Here is an 18,279-nt window from a genome sequence, read left to right as displayed (position 1 = left end):
TGGCTCTGCGCCACTAGCAGGGCCCGCCTTTTCCGCCGTGGAGGCTCTTGGGCTTTGGAGGCTGAGCCAAGTGGAGGTTTCCCAGCGTTCCTTGCGCGGGCGGGACGGTTTCTGGTGGTGGAGCTTACCGGGTGTGCAGGTGAGGGGTGGCGCGGCCTGTAGCGGGCCGGGCTGGCTGCTGTTCTCCGTTGGCTGGGGAGGGGTCGCCTTGGGCGCAGCCGCCTCTGGGGCCGTCCCCCTGGCGGCTGCCGGTCGCGGTGGGCCCGTAGCCGGAGCGGTTCCAGTCTGCTGGCTGAGGTCCGGCGGTGGGGTAGGCCGGGGCACCGACAGCGAACTCTTAGGAGGGTCTTGGGGGAACAGTGGCCCGGTGAGACGCAGGGATCACGCCCTCGGAAGCCGTTTTGCTGTGACACTTCTGGTAACAGTAGTTACTGGTTTGACAGCTGCAGCTGGGCTCGCTCCTCTTCGGGCGTGTTGTTGGGCAACCAGAGCCTGCCCAGCACCGAGCCCGGGGGCCGTGGGGTGCGCCTCCATTGGGGTGCTGTGCCTTGTGTGGCATAGCCCCAGCCCTGGGAAATGCGCTCCCTAATGGGGCTCTTGAAATGCTCTTGTACTTCTTATCTTCTCTTTTTTGAGAGCATGTGGTGTGCTTTGAGATACTTGAGGGTGCCAGGCTCATGGTACAGATGAAGAGCTTGGTGTCTCTTCAACAGGCCAGTGTAGATTTGAACCAAGGTGTTGTGGGCCCTCAGCTGGGGCTTGTGCTGCAGCACTACTTTCTTGTACATGCCACCATCCTGTGAAAACTGATGAGGTTCCTACAGCTGTAATGTGGGGGCCAGTCTCTGCTCAGTCAGTAGACAACTGGTATGAAGTAGTTCTGGCTCTGGTAGTGCTTGTTGTGACTGAGCTGGTAACTACTATTAGTTACCTATACAAGGATCTAACAAGGCTGCTTATTTCTTCCAGTAGATTGTTGCTGAATTTAGTGGAGATAGAACTAGGTTAGGAGCAGTAGTGAAGTGTGTTATCTGCTTGATGGCTCAGTTGAGAACACCAACACGCATCACACTTATGCTGTTTTGGGTGTCTTGTTTCTTTGGGGACAGAAGGACCTGTGTGGATGTTACCTGTGCTTGTGGAAGAGGATGTGAGAGAATGAATTCAGCAGAGCCAGTGCAGCTTAATGGTCCCTGATAGGTGGTGGTTAACAGGCATTTTTGGATTTGTTCTGTTGGTGACAGCTTGCTGCTGTTGCTTTTGGTATCATCTCCCATTTAATTCAGTGTAGGTCTTCTGCTGCTCTTTCATCTATTGTCACCTGTTCCTCAGGCTTATCCTCCAAAAAGGCATGCTCTTTGCTGGCATTTTCATAATAAGTTTTTATGGTGGTTTTTTTCCTGCCTTCTGGTTTTCTCATCCGCAAACTCTCTGAATTCAGGGTAATATGATGTTTGCTACCTGCTCTGAGTCTCAGCACTATTGAGTTCTGATCCTGATAAATAGCTAGGTATTTATGTAGTAAATATAATAATGGCCTCGTGGGGCTGAGGAAGGTCTCTTAACAAATGTGAACTTAATGACTCTGCCACAAATCAAGAGAACAGACTGCCCAATGTTCAGAGGCCTTTGTCTAGCTTATTCTTAGCAACTGAATCTCTGCTGGTAATCTATCACAGTACTCCTGCTTTTACTTTTACAAAGATTTTTGTAATCTTTAAACAATCTTCTATGCTACAACTTAAGCCTACTATGTTCTGTCATATTCACCATGGCCACAAGGAGCTGATTATTTCTGTTGTCCTCTCTGCAGCAACTATTTCTGTATTTGAAGGCTGTTATCACATGTCCCCGTCAGGCATCTCCTCTCTAGACCAGACAACTGATTTCATTTCACCAGGTCTTTTCATCTCAGTCCTTAGGGCTCTGACCACTCTTATTGTTCTATGGATTCTGTTCAGCTGTCCTCTGTATTTTCTCAGGTGTTTGCACAGCTGACATCATGGTTCAGATCAGGCTGGAGTGAAGTCTGAGTAAAAAAAAAACCTAATATGTAGGCGATTAAGAGCATGGTGTAGGTGGTAGCAATAAGGCCTAGACCTTTGAGTATTCTGGGGTCAAGCATAACCTGTCATGTCAGTATTGACACAGCCCTCTTGACTGTGGATCAACTTGCCAAAGTTGTACTGGCAACTAGTATTGGAAGTGGGGCTGATTCTGACAAAGACCAAATACCTGTGGGTTTTATAATTAATGTATCCAATTAACAAGGAGGTCTCTGCAGAGAGAACAATTTACTTTCCATATGAATGTGCTTCTACACGCTGTCCTGGATCTTAACTCCTTTAACTGTGAATATGTCATTTTGCCTTCCAGGGGCAGCTTTAATCTGTTGTAGTGAGAAACACTACTACTTTTCCCCCTTATGATTCATTCAAATCTCCTTACATTTTGATTGTGAGGTGCTCAGGTCTTTCATTTGTGTTCTGCTCTGCATATTCTGGCCTGAGGCCTCTGGATTGCCAGTGTAATAGAAATTGCTGCTATTAGGTAAAATAGGGGCTTTTGCAGATACCTGCAAAGAAAGGAATCGCTTATTACAACACTGATTAGGTAGAATAGATGGTGGTTTTGTAGTGTTAACAGACTGAAGGAGGAGTGGAAAAAGTGAGGTGTGGGAGAAAGGATCCAGATAAGGCGTGAAGGGGTAGGAATTAGAGGTGTTTTGCTTATGTTGTAAGAAAAGGGGCTGTGTTTGCCAGACAAAGACTCCCAGTTGTTTAGAAAATAGTAAGTATGGTTTGAAATGTTACAGCTGAGGCCATCTAAAGAGCAACTGCTGCTGAAAAGTGTGTTCTTGCTCTTTTATTCTTCACCAGTGCCAAATTTGGCATTTGCAAGACTCTAGAATGAATCAGTCTAAGGAATTAAACTGGTGAGAAGTTATCAAGAGAAAGGAAGAATACTTTGTTGGCTTTGCTGCCCAACACAATATGTACTGGGAGTAGGCAAACCCCAGAAGTGCTGCATGATGGGTGATGAGACTACAGGGAGAGGGAATTGCTTCCCATTGGATTGACTTTGATGCAGCCTGAAAAGGCAGCTGAAGACCTCAGATGATAGTTGCAGCTGTGTTGAACAGCTTTTTATGAAGTGCCAAACAAGAACACTCTCCTGTGAGTGGTTAAAATGATTAATATGCAATTGCTCCCTGAGGCTAGGGATAGGAAATCTTTCAGACAGTCATGAAACTGTGCTGGCTTTGTAATTAAGTTACTGTCTGCAGGATGGTGCATGCTCAGATAACGAATGGGCAGGTGCATTGCTGCTTGAAATGTTTCAGCAATTTCTGAGATTCACAGCCAGGACTGGGCTACTTCTGAAGTGCTGAAGCAATAAATGGTAGAATCCACCTACTTGCAACCTGATGACATAATGAAGTGTGCACCCCATTCAGGTGATCTTACTGCTTTTGAGCAGTTGACAGTTGTCATTATTAATGACTGTGTCTTAATTTCAGCAGGGCCATCCTGCAATATATGGATGGAGAAAGACTAGGAACATCTAACACATGAATTCCTAATCCTCTCTGAATTATAAAACCCGAAGACCAAGAATTAAATCCTTTCGTATGATGCTAAGCATGTCATCTGCACTTCAATAGGCACTTAGTCTTAGGAGAGTATCCAAAGCTTCCTTAGGCATATTGTGATTAGAAGGGGAGGAAATAAAGCCAGTGCTTCTGAAGTCTTAAAATGAGGTTTGAGAGATGTTTTCTCTAGCATTATTGGCTTTTATTTTTTCAGTGTATTCAAATCTGAGTCCACTGCAGCAAGAAAGATCTACCAGCAAAAACTCCTCAGCAAGTGTTATTGCTTCAGGCGAAGGAGGTGATCAAAGTAGAGGTAGGAATTTGAAATACTATACTTCTGAGACTACCTCACCTTCCAAGCCCCTGGCATATCTCTGAGCCGTAGTGCCAGTGGGTGAATGCGTGTTCTATAGAAAATGGACATCTGCAGGTAAAAATACTGTTTTTCTTTGGTTACTCAGGGCAGGATGTCGGAGCTGAGTGATGAAGCCAGTGAGTCGGAGCTGCTGAGCCGCAGCCTTTCCATGTGGCATGGGGTCGGTCAGATGATCTGTCGGGAAGAGCTGGATGTTCCTCTGGACTTGCATACGGCTTCCTCTGTTGGCCAGTATGAAGTGGTGCAGGAGTGTATTCAGCGGTAAGGAGGGGCTGGGGAGGGCACAGCTCTGTGGTTACTTGCTGCCAGTTACGGTTTTTCACTGGCTGCTGTACAGCTTGGTCTAACATTGCCGTGGGAGCACATTGCTGGAACTCCCAAGGGGTTCTTAGGCACAAAGTTTCAAGGGGCAAGTCTGCTGATAAAAACTATCTCCTTAGTGATTTGGTGGAAGTTGTGCTAGAGCTGGTAGGAATTCTCATGCAGGCTTCAGTGCTAGCATTCTTTTCAGCCTTCTTTTGAGACAATGATGGTAACAAGAGGCTGCAGGAGCCTACTGTGATCTACAGCTCCAGGACAGTAGTTCAGCTGAATTCTTTTCTGTTATTTAGTGGAGATCTGGATTTAAATAAGAGGAATTGTGGTGGCTGGACTCCACTAATGTATGCCTCCTACATTGGCCATGACACCATTGTGCACCTACTGCTGGAAGCAGGAGTGAATGTGAACATCCCAACACCAGAAGGGCAGACGCCGCTCATGCTGGCCTCCAGCTGTGGAAATGAGAGTGTTGCTTACTTTCTTCTACAGGTGTGTATTCCATAAGTGGTAAAGCCACAGTACATGGTTTAAATGCACAGGATAGGGTTCTCTGCCAGTTGCAACCAAAGTGTGCAATTTGTGTTCTGTTGTGAGTTCAGCTTCCTGACAGGGGTTTAAACTCTCTTGATATCACAGCGCAGAGGGGCAGTGGTTAAAAGACCCAGCAGAGGGGGTGCAGTAAAGAACATTCTCTGTTCTCTTGAAGCAAGGTGCAGAGCTGGAGATGAAGGATATTCATGGTTGGACTGCCTTATTTCACTGCACCAGTGCTGGACATCAACAGATGGTCAAGTTCTTGCTGGACAATGGGGCAAACGCCAACTGCAAGTAAGGAGGAATCTGTGACTTCATTTCTCAAAAGATACCTCATTTTGCATATGGAAGCAACAGTTGGCATTGGAACACAAATATGGGCAGGGAGAACACGCCTGCTTTTGTTTTTCCTGTACCCTAGGAAGTATGGCATGCTCTGTTAGCTGATACAAGGACAGGTGACCTGCAAACTGAACTGTGAAGTCTGCCCATGTTGTCACTGTTGATTTAACTAAGATCAAGAGAAATTAGATTCCCTGCTTGTTTAATGATGGCCTAAACTCTGAAAGCAAACAGGTGCAACACCTTCTGAACTCAAGTGCGCTTCACAAGTCTATTGAATTTTCTGTGTATTTCAAGTTCAGTTTGGGGTTTTTTGAAGTGTGCAGTGTGTTCCTGTGCCTTGGGAACTGCCTGTACATTTCTGCATATTGAATTGCCTGAGGTCAACAAGAGGCTTTTGCTTTGTTAGCTCCTGCAAAACTGATTTTGCCATTGAAAGGCAGATCTGCAACTGGAAGAGTAATCTTGTTGCTACACAGCCAATAGAGTAATGCTTACTGAATCTCCTCTGGGAGTTTTACTGGGCTAGACCAGAGTGCAGTAGAACAGTGAATTTTGTGATCAGCTGAGGGTAGAGGCTGGAGATACCCTATTATGATATGGCGAAGGCTGCAGCATTTTTCAGCTTTGATTATCCTAGTCCATGTATGCGTGTTTGTTCTCTCTCTAGGGAGCCAGTGTATGGATATACGCCTCTGATGGAAGCAGCTGCTTCTGGCCATGAGATAATTGTTCAGTACCTTCTCAATCATGTAAGTGTCTAGGCAGTTCTCTGTAAAGCTGAAAATCTGTGGTTCCAGCCCTCAGAGGAAGAACCACAAATTTGACACTTACTTAGTGTTGTGTTTGATCCTTGATGACAGTTACCCCTGAAGTCTCCCAGACTTCCAGGACTCTTCTCAAAGTATCTGCTTTCTGAAGACTAATACTCTGATTTTACACTGGCCTTGCACAAATAGGAGTTGGATCTGACTGTCCAGGTTTAACTGAAAGACTGAATTAGAAAACTGCTAAAATGGTAGTCTCCGTATTATGTTTACAGGCTTGCATGCTCAGGCTAGTGAGCATCTTGTGCATGCTTATAAGCCTTTGGAGGCAGGTCTCTTGGTGTTTAAAAAACGTGGGCTTAATATCCCATTTAACTGGTCCAGCTTACTTCCAGAAGGAGGCAGCAATGCAAAACATTTTTCAGATAAAACAAACTAATTCCCCGTGGCAGTTGCACAGGAGCCATATAGCTGGGCTGCTTGGCATTCAGGGATTAATGAGAATGGATAATTAGAGAGGCAAAGAGGTGTTAGTGAAGCTTGAACTTCCTATCAAAGGTGAGCCTGTGTTTCTGATGGAGGAACAAAGACAATTCTTTAGCTGTTTTGAATTTTTGTATGTAGTGCCCTCTGCTATGTACATCTTAAATGTGTATTTCTTTTCTATAGGGAGTGAAGGCAGATGTCAGAGATAATACTGGAGCCACAGCACGGACACTGGCTATGAAGTATGGACATACAAAGATTGTGGGGCTGATAGATTTGCACGCAGCCCCAGTGCCCAAGGTCTTCTGCAGGGGTCCAGGTAAGAGAGGTGTTTTAGCTTGTTCATTTTAAGATAGAACCTGAAGAGAGGTGTTTATACTTTGAAAGTGTGTTGCTGTGTAAATGGGGTAGTACTAGCTGGTCTGTCCTGGAAATTCTAGCATTTCTGAGGATGGAAGAGGCATGGTCCCAAGTGGTGTGGTTTTTTTTTGTCTGCTGGCTCTTTTATGACCTAGTTAAATGATTTCACCCTCCTCCTTTTAAACTAACCTAGTTAAACTTTTCACCCTCCCTTTTTATTTCCCACTGCATTTATAAAACAAAGTAGGTAAATTAATTACTATGCTGCTAACAGTCTGTGTCTGAACTACAGGGAAATATGAAGAGCTGAGTTCCTCAGATGAATCATGTTCTGCTCCCCAGAGACAGAGACCTGTTCGTAGGACCAAGGGTCCCAGCATCCACGATGGGCCCCAGGCTTTGGCTAAGATAACAGCAGTTGGAATTGGGGGAAAGAAGCAGTCTCGCTATGGTGAGAATAGTTAAAAGCCTAACTGAGAGTCCTTTGAGGTCTTAAATGTATTGTAGCTATTTTTGTACCAACAATTTCCTTTCATCTAGGATTCATGTGTGGTTTGTACAAACAAAGATAGTGAACACCATCATACAAGGCTATCCCATCTCTGGTTTAAAAAAAAAAAACCCACCCTTGAACTCTTTTGTCAGGGCTGGATATTGATGAGTGGAACAGTTCTATGGAACAAACACTGCTTTTACCTCAGTTACTGTTCCCCTGACACCTGAACAGTCCAGCTTCCCTTTTTGAGGTAGGCTCAAAAGTTTGAGAACCCTTCTCAAGTTGATGACAGGAAGTGGTCACACAGGCCAAGAAATCATTGATCACTAAAGTGAACTCACTGCTTCTGGTAGACCTGTCAGTTTTGTCTTCCATGATGTTTGAAATACTACTAAGAATGAGATTACAAAACCTTTGCAATAGGCCAAGAGAAAGATGATCCCAGTTCAGATATCAACCCCTGGATACAGTGGTATGAGTTTTGTTTTTGTGTGCTTGTGTCACAGCCATAGGTGTTTCTGAGACTGGTTACCTAGTTGTCTAGAATAACCAAGAATATGGACTTAAAAGCATGTTTAAAGTTTGGTTAATACAGGTACATGTTATCCCACAGGCAGTGACTATGGAAATGGTGCTGTCCACTGCTTAAATGGCAGTGGGATGCTGCTAGTGTTGTAACACAGATGCGGAGGGGCTGGTTTTACAGGGTGTGCTTGGCTGGGAATGGGACATAGCTGACACCTTGCTTTCTTCAGCAGATGCTTTTCCCCATTAGATAACTTGAGTATGAAGAGGAGAGGAAATGCTGAAAGCTGCTATTTAAGGTGCATCTCTGCTATGAGGCTCTTTCCTCTGACTTTCTTGTTTTTCAATGCAGCCATCTAAAGTACAGCTAATGTGTGTTTGTGTGCGGGAGGCTCTAGGCACATGCATTTCCCAGTTCTTATCTGTGCTTTTTAGAATGAAACCTGCTAGTAAAGAAGGCAGTCTCTTCTCTTGATTATTTTCAAATCCTGGAGTGGGTGCTTGGAGCCTCTCTGGTAACTTGCATAGTACCTAATCTTTGTTCTCTTTTCCTCTTGCACACAGAGCAGGTCCCTCCTCAGGGCTATGTTACCTTCAGTGATGATGGCAGCTGTGAAGCAGGTGATATCCGGAACCGGGATGTTACCTCTCCAATTAATGAGCAAGATGTGGAGAGCAGCAGCAGCAGAGGTAAGTCATTGTTTCAGAAAGCAGTCTGGCTTGTAGTGTGCACCTGGATGTGAGATATGAGCCCTTGGCTTGCACTTTCCTTTCCCACTATGGTGTAGAGAATTGGAGAGTATCTCATGAAGAAAGGCTGAGTGAGCTGGGATGGTTTAGCCCAGGGGCCCGCAAACTTTTTAAACAGGGGGCTGGCATGTGGATGAAGTGGCAGGAAGTCATCTGTGGCTGCTTGGCTTCCCCCCAACCCCCGGTGCAGGGGGGGTGTCTGTAAATACCAGGGGCCGTATCCGGCCCGTGGGCTGTAGTTTGAGGACCCCTGGTTTAGCCTATGGAAGAGAATGCTCAGTGGGCATCTCACAACTTGTACTGATAATCTGAGGGGAGGGTGCAAAGGAGACGGAGCAGATGTCTTCGAAGCATCTTGTGTCATGAGTGCTGCATATGAAGCCTTGCTCTTGGTTTCTCCTTTACACTTCCAGCGGGTTTTGCTGGCAATAGTGTAGCAAAAACAGCACTGAGCGTAAGGAAGTTGAATCTCAAGTTTTTCCCTCTTCCTTTCCAGAAGATAACGCGTTCTTCACCAACAACTTGGCAACCATCAGGAGCAGCAGCAGCAGCAGTGAATGCCTCACTAAAGCCCTGGGAGTCAGCAGTGAAGGTTCCTTGGAGAGCAATGAGGTGGGCGTTTCAATTTTCCTTTCTCTGCCTTCAGCTTGGCCGGTGCTGTCACCCCTCCACAGTCTGCTATGACTCTGCCTCTGCAGGAGGCTGTAGTACCAGGCTGGATGAGGAAAGGTAGTATTGCAGGGGTGAAAAAAACAATTTCCATATTTGAAGGTGATGGATTGGCTTGTTTGATCTCCAACTAGGAGCCAACTCTTAGAGCATGTTCACTCTAGAGTAGGTTGTTGATGACTGGTCAGTAATTTTTTAAGTTCTCTCCAGCTTCTGAACTGCGCAGGTTTCTAGTTGGATGATGGTCAAGAAAGGATGTGACTTGCTAGAGCTGGATCAGTCCTTGAACCTGCCAAGATAGCAGGCAGTATAGTAAGGTTTAGAGAAGGACAGCAGTATTGCATTGGCATGCCTGAAGTACAGAAAGGGGAGGAGGTCACAGCTCTGGGGCTGAGGTACAGAAGGGTGATATAGGTGGAACACGAGCAAAAGTCCTCTGTATCTTGAGGAGCTTCTTGACCTGCAAGAATCTCAGTGCACTGTATTGGTTCAGGGAGGATTCAGCATTGCTCTTTGCTCTGGTACGTTGCTTCCTAAGCCAGGAGCTCGATACCATTCTGTGTTACCATGCTGTTATCTTCAGAGTGACTAGACTCAGCCCTTCCTAGTAATTGCTAGTCTTTGCTGCCTCTGTGGACCACTGCCTGGCTTTAGAAGTTGGGACTTCTTCGAGTCTGTATTTGTTAGTTGTAGTGATCCTGACATCTTTGCGCTTTACATTTTGTAGGTTTTTTCTTTCTTTTTCAGGATTCTGACCATGCGAACAGTCCCCCTAGTCGGAAACAAGCCAAGAGTTTTAAGATCAAGAACCGTTACAGCAACAGTGATAGTCAGTGGACCCACTGCCCAGGGAAAGCTGGGGGCTCTAGTCAGCACCTGATCCTTCCTGAGCCCCCTGCCTATACAGGGCCCCAGGTAAGTACACACTGAAAGTTGTCTCTGAAGTAATGCGGACAGTGTCAAGCATGGGAGGTTTTCCCAAGGTTGCTTAAGCTGCTTTCTTGGCCTTCTCAGTTGAAAGGGAAGTTGTCACCAAAACCCCTTTGATACTAAACCTCTGCCCAAGCTTCCATGCTCATGAAACAGCACTTTCTTGTACAAAGAACTGTTTGCTTAGGTGTTGCTGTTGCTTGGAGTGGTATTCTAGAGCCTTCAGGCCTGTGGCTGTGCTACCTAACATGGCTGTGGTGTGGGCTATGGGAGGTGTTGGTGTGTCTTTCCCCTCTGTGTTTGTTATGAGAGGCAATGGCTGCAGCAGACAGGCCAGTCCTGTTGTGTGACTGGAGAAGGGCAGTTAACCAGGGGAAGTCATGGTTGCTGCTAGAACCCAGAAGGGCCTTACAGCAACACTGAGGAAGCACATGTTTATGATTAAGAGAAATGGTAATGCTTTTGTTTGTGAAGGCATAAATAAGTTTGTTTTGCGTGGGCTGCAGGACCTGGCAACATTCCTTGAGCAGATTGGGTGCCTGAAATATCTGCAAGTGTTTGAGGAGCAAGATGTTGACCTCCGGATCTTCCTGACCCTCACAGAGAGTGATCTGAAGGAAATAGGCATCACGTGAGTGTCTGTAATGTAGCTCTCATCTTTCCCCTTATATACTGTGCACAGGATCTGGTCAGGAAAGTTTAGCTAGTGAGTAGCTTTCTGTTCTGGCCATCTCTGACACAATTTTGATATCCCCTAGTTTTTGGCTGTAACAGACTCCTAGTTTTGCAGGTGCCTTGATGAAACCAGGAGACTGCACAGGTCCTCATGGGATCCCATTGGGCCTAGGGACAGGTGGTGTGCAGTGTTTGGTCCCTGACAGTTTGCTGTTCTCCCACCAGTCTGTTTGGACCAAAGAGGAAGATGACTTCTGCCATTGCCCGATGGCACAGCAACGCTCGGCCACCCAGTGATGCCCTGGAGCTGGCCTATGCGGACCGGCTGGAGGCTGAGATGCAGGAATTGGCCATTCAGCTGCACAAGGTACGAGGTCTGCCATGAGCTGCTCAATGCCTTGTCACACGTTATGCTGCAACAAGTGATTGGTAGCATATTTTTATGTTGTGCCTCTAATAGCTTGGGGTAAAGGAAAAGACATAACTTTCAGCGGATACACTTGGTGTCAAGTAGATCAGGTAAGTGCAGCTTATCCACTCCTCTGTGCTCCATGCTTGTGAAGCCTTTATGTCTGTTTCCCATCTACCCGAGAACTAAAAGGGCAAGTGGGAGGAACTGAATACCTACTCTTTTTCAGTAGTGTTATTTTTATGGTGAAGTTGTACAGCCAGTAGTGAACAGACATCAGTTGATTCAGGAGATTTGGCCTACTGAGTATCTTTGTAAATGGAGAGGAAGGGGGAATTGTGACTGTGGGGCTGGTCTTGATGTGGAGAGAAACTATTCAATGTACAAGCCTTATCCAGCTTCCTTTCTCACTTGGTTGGGTGCACTTTCACAGGAACCCTCTGGCTGCCTAAGCCATTGAAGTGGCTGAAACTCCAGGGATGTGTCAGAGTAGGCACGTGTATGTGATGTACAGTATTTCCAGTCTAATCTTCTCTTCTGCTCTGCTGTAGAGGTGTGAAGAGGTGGAGGTGATGAAGGGCCAGGTGTGCCAGGAGCAGAAGCTGCGTGCAGTGGCTGAGAGCTGTTTGATGGAGCGGGATGAGACCTGGAATGCTATTCAGTGCCAGCTCAGAGAGGCTCAGGCCATCACCAAGGATGCTGGAGTCCTGCTGGATCAGATCAAGTAAGCTATTCCTAGGAAATGGCACTGAGGCTACTGGGAAATGGGATTTGGGCCATACAGATATCAAAGGTCACATTGGTGGTCTTACAGGTGCTTCTTGGGGTAAGGCAGGAGAGTTCACCAGGCATCTGAACCCATTTTGGATCCTGCCTGACTTTCTCTAGTGGAAAACCACAGTCACATGAGCAGATATGCATCTGATTAAGGCTTCACAAACTAAAACAGCCTGACGTTTCAGAGATGATGGGTGCTCTAGTTTCAACTAAAAGGAACCAAAAGGTTAAGTGCTTGCTTTGTGCTTACATGAGACCCAGTGACCAGGGTGTAACTTGGTGATTGGGTGAATGCAGGAAAGCATTTCTAACTTCCAGAGCACACCAAAGGACTTGCCATGTCTTGCCCTGGCTTTTTCTCGCAACTCTGACACCTAGCAGAAAAAGCTGCCCTGTTCAGTTGTGCCATTGCCTTTGAGTTCTGTCTTCCCCTGCCTCCCAGTATACCTTTTGTTGTCTTTGTGGTGCTTTTTTCCTAGTCCTGCTTGGACTCCTGTCATGGACTCTGTTCTGTCAGTGGACAGAACAGACAGGTCCTTGAAGGTGGCATTAATCCTACTGCTTATGGATCCTAGCCTGACAGTGCATGTGGTCTGCTCACTACTAACCCAGGTTGAACTGGGATTGGCTTTCAGAAGGACAGCAGAGCAAAATATTCCCAAGGGGAATATTCCTATTTTGCAAGGGGCAGAGCACTTGTCTTTTTCCCTGCGACTGTGGAACTGAGGCTGCCTGGTAGAAGGGCCCTGCCATGCTCTGCAGATACATTGTTCGAATTGATATGACGATGATGGCCAGAGAACTTTATGTGCCTCTTGCTTTAACATGATGCCTGTCCTGAGGTAGCTTCATTTGCCCATTAGAAACCTTGGATCAGGCTTGAATCTCTTATAAGCCAGGCACAGCCCCTGGCTTGGGCTTTTTTCTGCTCACCCCGCCCCCTCCTTCTCTTCTCCCCCCGCAGCTCCTCTGTGGACAGGGGCAGAGATTGCTGTGGAGATGGGGCACAGTGGAGAGCGCCCTGAGCTTTGTCTGGGGCACGTCTTCCTCTTCCTGGGAAGGAACAAGGAGCAGTTTGTAACCCAGGGCGTTAGATGCGGTCCCTCGGCACCCCAAGCAGGTATTTGCAGGATGTAGGAGTGCACAGACTGGTATGTTGTTCCAGGAAGTGTCCCTGTGCACTTCTGATGGGCTTTGTCTTGTTTGGCAGATCCTGTCAAGCAGAGCTGTCCTCCCGGCTAACCCAAGATCAGGCAGTTGGCAGAGTGCTGGACACAAAGGTGCAGCTGAGAACTGGTGAGAGCAGGCGGCCTGGTGAGCGTCCAGGTAAGGAAGACCTTATCAAACTATGAAAATGGGTGCAAGGGGTGGGTATGCAGCAGGAGACCCCACAGCAAGCCATGTGCTTGTCTTTTGATTGCTGAAAGGATGAAGTTAAAAGAGATTTGGAAACTAATCAGCAGCCAAACCCTCAAATTTAATACGAAAAAATCTTGCTCAGGGAAAGCATTTGGAACACTTGGGTCACATGGATTTCAACAGCAGCAGAGCTGCTCAGCAACTTCTAATTCTTAGCAAATGGGAAACTTTGGGGTCTGGCAGGTGTTTGGCTAAAAATGGGCAAAGTCGTAGTATGGGCACCCAGTGGCAGCCCTGCTTCATGGGCCTGTGGCTTCCCCTGCCTGCACGGCACATGTGGGCACCTCGGGTGCATTACTGCGCTGTGCCCTAGGGCAAGGGCTGAATGGGAAGCCATGGCTAGTTTCCTGACCCCGTCTGGGGGTTTGTGCTGTTTGGTCAGTGGGGCAAACAGCTGTACGTGGCTGGGCAGGCTTGCCCCACCAGCTCCTTATGAGGAGTTAGCAAATGATTCCACTGCCTGTGACATGCTTCCAGAGATGTGCTCTTTGCTGCTTGTGTTGTAAAAGTGAGACAAAGAGAGATTCAGCTGACTTCTGTCCGCTAAACTTAATCCTTTCGAGATTCTTTTAATATATGATCCAGCCAGTGAAGGGAAAAATATTCCTAAGTGGCAGAATTGCTAGTTAAAAACCCCTCAGTTCTTCCCATGTGACTCAGAACCTCTAACTGGAAGTATTTTGGATGTGGGTGCTTCACAGCAACACCAAACCCTTGTCTCTGCCTCTGTCACAGAGGGCATGCAGATTGATTTAATGTGCGGTTCCTCTTTCTTGCAGTGCTGGAAGGGTGGCCACCTTCCTTGAAGTCTCTGAGCTTGCCTGAGCTGTCAGCTGTCCTAGAGGAGTGTGTGGGAGAAATGGGTAAGGTGGGGGAAGCTGGAGGGGAGGTGTGGCTGGGCAGGTTTTGATTATTTGACAGTGGTGGTTTGGAGGGACCTAACAATCCCCGCTCATTCAGGGAAGTGTCCAGGCTCGAAAGTTGGTGATGGAACTTTCTTGCACTTCCTCTAACAGCAGATCTTGGGCTCTGTCTCATCCTCTGCTGACAAGTCCAGGCTGAGAGAATGGGGGGATGTGGCCCCTCACATCCCTCCTGCTCAGTAGTCAGAGCAGCTTGGGAAGTGGTTCGCGAAGCCTGTGTCCTGTTCTCATGATGACAGGAACTTGTTCCAGCACCGGGCAGTCGGAGTAGTCACCTGGTTTTGGGCCCTGGAAGCTGCAGGGGAGAAGGCAGCATGAAGGGAGGGTAACAGTGGCTGAATACAGACTGCAGCCTGTTCTTTACTGCTTGCTGACCTATTGCTAACACGGATTTTTCCTTTTGGTTTGCCCTCAGGAAAAGCTCTGCAGACTGTGATTCAAAACCTTCAGAGGCTCCAAGCCCCAGGGCAAAGCGGGCAGAGCTGGCTAGAGCCATAACAAAGCAGGAGGGTGAGTGGGAACTACTGACAACCACTGAGGGCTATGGTATTGAGGGGAGTGTCGTTCCTCACAGCGAGTATCAGCCATCTGCTGCATGTGCCCGGTGCTTGCTCATAGCCTGCGCACTGAAGCTGTGCTCTAATTAGTCCTTGTCTGACTTCTGGCTGATTTTCCCTTTAGAAAATCCTTAGTCCCCTTGTCTCTGTCCCACTGAAAGGGTGACTGTCCTGTTTTTTTGTTTTGTTTTTTTTCCTGGTGGCTGCAGGAATACTGACGTCGGGTGACTGTTCCACCCGGAAGCTGAGTGTGCCTGGGAGAATGAGCGCGAGGGCTGTGCTGGCAGCACTGCAGCTCTGCTGTGAGTGCCGCAGCAGCTGGCAGATGCGTGGAAGAAGGTCTCAGCCATCAGAGAACATGCCTGGAGAACGAGGGACAGCAGAAGACTACCACCCATCAGCTCTTTGGGTCTGACTGCTGTCTGGGTTCCCAGGGCCATTGCTGTTCATGCCAAAAGGTTAGGTTAAGAGGAGAAGCACTGAGCCCAGAAGTTTTATCTGCCTTAACCTTCCTGCAGCCCTTGTCATTCAGGGCTGTATGGTGTTAGAGAGTTGACAGTTACCCACAGCTATCAATTAACTATCCTTCTCTGCATCCCATCCTCCCCAAGGCCTCTGACGCTTACCCTGGGGCTCCTTCTATGCCATGATTGGCACAGAAGATGTAACTTGGGCAATAAGGAAGGCAGGTTTGTTGGGAATGGGTAAAGTGAATAGACTTTGCAACATTTGGGTTGGAGCTGCAGCAACACTCATGCAGCCCTGGTCTCCAGCTGGAATGTCTGTTCTACTGCCATCCCAGATCTGTGCTTCAAAACCTCTCTCTCCAACCAGCCCACCCTGGTTTGGTTCAGATTCTTGCCATCCTCAGGCCTTGTTTGGGGTTGTTTGTGATCATGTTATTCAGTCCCAAAGAACTTGTTTTTGTGGTAAATGCCTTATGGCAGAGACTCTGTCATCCTGGTTTGTCAGTGCCAAGATCCCAACACTGACAGCGGTTGCGAGGCAGATGTTTCCCTGGAAGGACTTGAAAGAACACAGGGCTTGAGACTCTTCGGTCTCTTGTGCCTCTGGCAAGCAGCAGCATGCCAAGGCAGGCAGAACAGGAACTGAGGGGTGTAGATCTGTCCCACATGGGAGGTGGGCAAAAGAAATAGCATCCCAGATGTAGCTGTGGTGCCAAGCTTTGGTCCTCAACCACTGCCTGACTTTGATTTCCAGGCTTTAGTGTTGGGAAATAGTTCTGCTGAGACATTCTTGTGTTGATGGTGTGGGTGTTTTCAAAGGGCAGGCAGTGTAGGAATAGGCTGCCTCCCCAGAGACTGCTCCATCTTTTGGAGCTGGATGAGTAGCCATGAGGGCTCTGGTGGTGGTTATGTTGGTGTAAGATGGTTTCCTGTGGGTATTGGCCTGGATGAGTCTGGAAAAGCCTCTTTAGAAAGAGGAAGAAACTGTGTGTTCCTCCTGATTTTTGGACCTTAATCACAGATGCCAAAATAGAAAAATCCATTCTGACTCCATCCTTTCAGTTAGTCATCCCTTCTGATCAGCTGCCCAAGGCCTTTTAGGCCGACTTGAAAGCTGGCCTGCATTTGATGAAAGTGCCATCTAGTCTGACTGTCCCACTGAACTGGTGTATCTGTGCTTCCTGGGGACAGTCCTGAGACGGGTATGGCCCACCCTGATGTGAACCTGCCTTGCTGGCAGCTTGTACCTGCTCAGCTGTGGGGTGCTGCTTTGTACTTGTGCTTAACTCTTAAACTGAACATGACACAGTATTTTTTTTTCCATCTTTAGCAAATGACATGGGTGCATGCATGTGTGCGTCTGGTGGTGGGACATGGCTGCAGGAGGTTACACCCTGAAGAATTTAGTTTTGGTGAGGAGGAGTCAGTTCTCCTCGGGCAGCATCCCTGACAGCTTCTCAGAGCATTGAGGCTGTGCTGGGAAGAGTGTTTGGGGCTTTGTCCTTCATTCCCTGTGGCTGGAGGAAGGGTGGGAAGCACCAAGGCAGTTTGCATTCCCCCTCCCTAACCTTGGCAGAGTGTCTGGCTGCACTAGTACAGGAGTGTCAGTGCAGTGTGCCTTGGCAACCCAGACTGGAATTTAAGGCTAGGTGTCTGTGGGGCAAGGAGAGAAGTTTTCATAGAAGAAAAAAAACCAAAAACCACCCAACCCCAAAAACCAAGTGAAAGGGCCTGGGAGCATGTGGAGAGTGAGGGAAGCCCTGGCTCAGCAATGCCTTCAGAGCTGAGTAGGCTCTTCCAACCACGCGCAGGAAAGTGGGTGGTTGGAAGCAGAGACTACACAGTCTCGGGCAGGGCTGGCTTTGCTAGGTCACAGGGTGGAAGAAAAGGCTTTTCTGCAGGGTAAAGTGGTACATCCTATAGACTGTAATGCTTGAGGGCCTGGGAAAAGGAGTAGCTGAGAGATGCTGTGGTGTATTATAAGGAGAGCCCCACAGAAGATGTGCTGCAGGAGCCTGGATGTAAAGGCTTAAAAGGGTGCTGGAGGAGCCCAAAGGGGACACCAGGGAGGGGCTTTCTATAAATAGTGTTTCCCTGAGGCAATGCTTTAAATGGAGCACTTAAAGCAGCATTTGTTGCTGAAAGGGTGGCTGTGCAGGCAACAGGGAGTCCAGTGCGGTGCTACCCTAAGGCAAGCTGTCCAGATAAAATAGTATTTGCTGACTTGGATAAAATAATAAAAACTGAGAACGTGTTTCTGCTGTGTGGGTTTCTCTGGAGGGAGTTGGTGTAGTAGAATCATGAAAAATCACTAACTTATTTCAGGACAACTGGAAAACCTACAGTGTTTGCCAGCTTCTTCTCCCAGGTGCTGAGGGGTCTGATCCATGGCTTCTCTGCCCTGCCTGGCTCCTCTTGGAGGTGACATCCTTGCAGCACTAACTGGGTAGGTGATGCAGGGATTCATGTGACCTGGCAGTGCCGGAGTTGCAGAGGAATAGCATAGGTAATTAACTGTGCTCTTCTGAGGCCTCGGCTCTTTCTTTCCTAGCTGGGGGTTGCCACTTTTGCCCCCAGAAGGTCCCAGCTGCATGGCAGAAGTTGTCTCTGCAGTAATTCAGAAATTAGTTGAGGCCCTGTTGAGTTGCATGCTGATATTTTCCCCTTGGCATGAAGTACTGATGTGCCCAGCTCTGTGCTGAGGCAGCTGGGAGCTGTTGGTGTGACTGTTCTTCTAAACCTTCAGCCAACCTCTGCTCTGGCACTGAGACAGGCAGGCCCTAGGCCACCATGCAGCAGCTATCACGGAAAGCTCTAAACAGGGCAACATGAAAACCTCTTTCTGGTCAAAACTAAAGCTCTTGGTGTATCTCAACACAAATTAAGCTGAGTGGGGGTTTGGAC

At 47.7% G+C, this 18,279-nt stretch overlaps 1 protein-coding gene across 4 annotated transcripts; it reads left to right on the top strand.

The window, feature by feature from the left end:
- The first annotated feature begins 53 nt into the window (after positions 1 to 53).
- On the top strand, positions 54 to 17,629 carry ANKS3 (ankyrin repeat and sterile alpha motif domain containing 3). 4 transcript variants are annotated; one of them, XM_040592334.1, is made up of 18 exons: positions 54 to 139; positions 3,807 to 3,905; positions 4,054 to 4,229; positions 4,580 to 4,778; positions 4,996 to 5,117; positions 5,836 to 5,917; positions 6,602 to 6,737; positions 7,071 to 7,229; positions 8,364 to 8,489; positions 9,046 to 9,161; positions 9,966 to 10,133; positions 10,655 to 10,779; positions 11,049 to 11,190; positions 11,784 to 11,956; positions 13,220 to 13,335; positions 14,208 to 14,291; positions 14,767 to 14,861; positions 15,118 to 17,629. In XM_040592334.1, exons 3-17 carry the CDS (start codon positions 4,060 to 4,062, stop codon positions 14,847 to 14,849), a joined length of 2,001 nt encoding a protein of 666 aa, XP_040448268.1. In that variant the 5' UTR covers positions 54 to 139; positions 3,807 to 3,905; positions 4,054 to 4,059; the 3' UTR covers positions 14,850 to 14,861; positions 15,118 to 17,629. The 4 variants fall into 4 exon arrangements, 3 of the variants coding, with proteins under 3 accessions (XP_040448268.1, XP_040448269.1, XP_040448270.1); XM_040592335.1 differs by lacking the exon at positions 54 to 139 and adding an exon at positions 2,984 to 3,176; XR_005827590.1 differs by lacking the exons at positions 14,208 to 14,291; positions 14,767 to 14,861; positions 15,118 to 17,629 and adding an exon at positions 12,974 to 13,129 and having other exon boundaries at positions 13,220 to 13,328.
- Positions 17,630 to 18,279: the final 650 nt, after the last annotated feature.

This window comes from Falco naumanni, chromosome 4 (genome assembly GCF_017639655.2).
Source record: "Falco naumanni isolate bFalNau1 chromosome 4, bFalNau1.pat, whole genome shotgun sequence".
NCBI classification, from domain to species: Eukaryota; Metazoa; Chordata; class Aves; order Falconiformes; family Falconidae; genus Falco; species Falco naumanni.
This window is presented reverse-complemented; position numbering and strand designations above follow the sequence as displayed.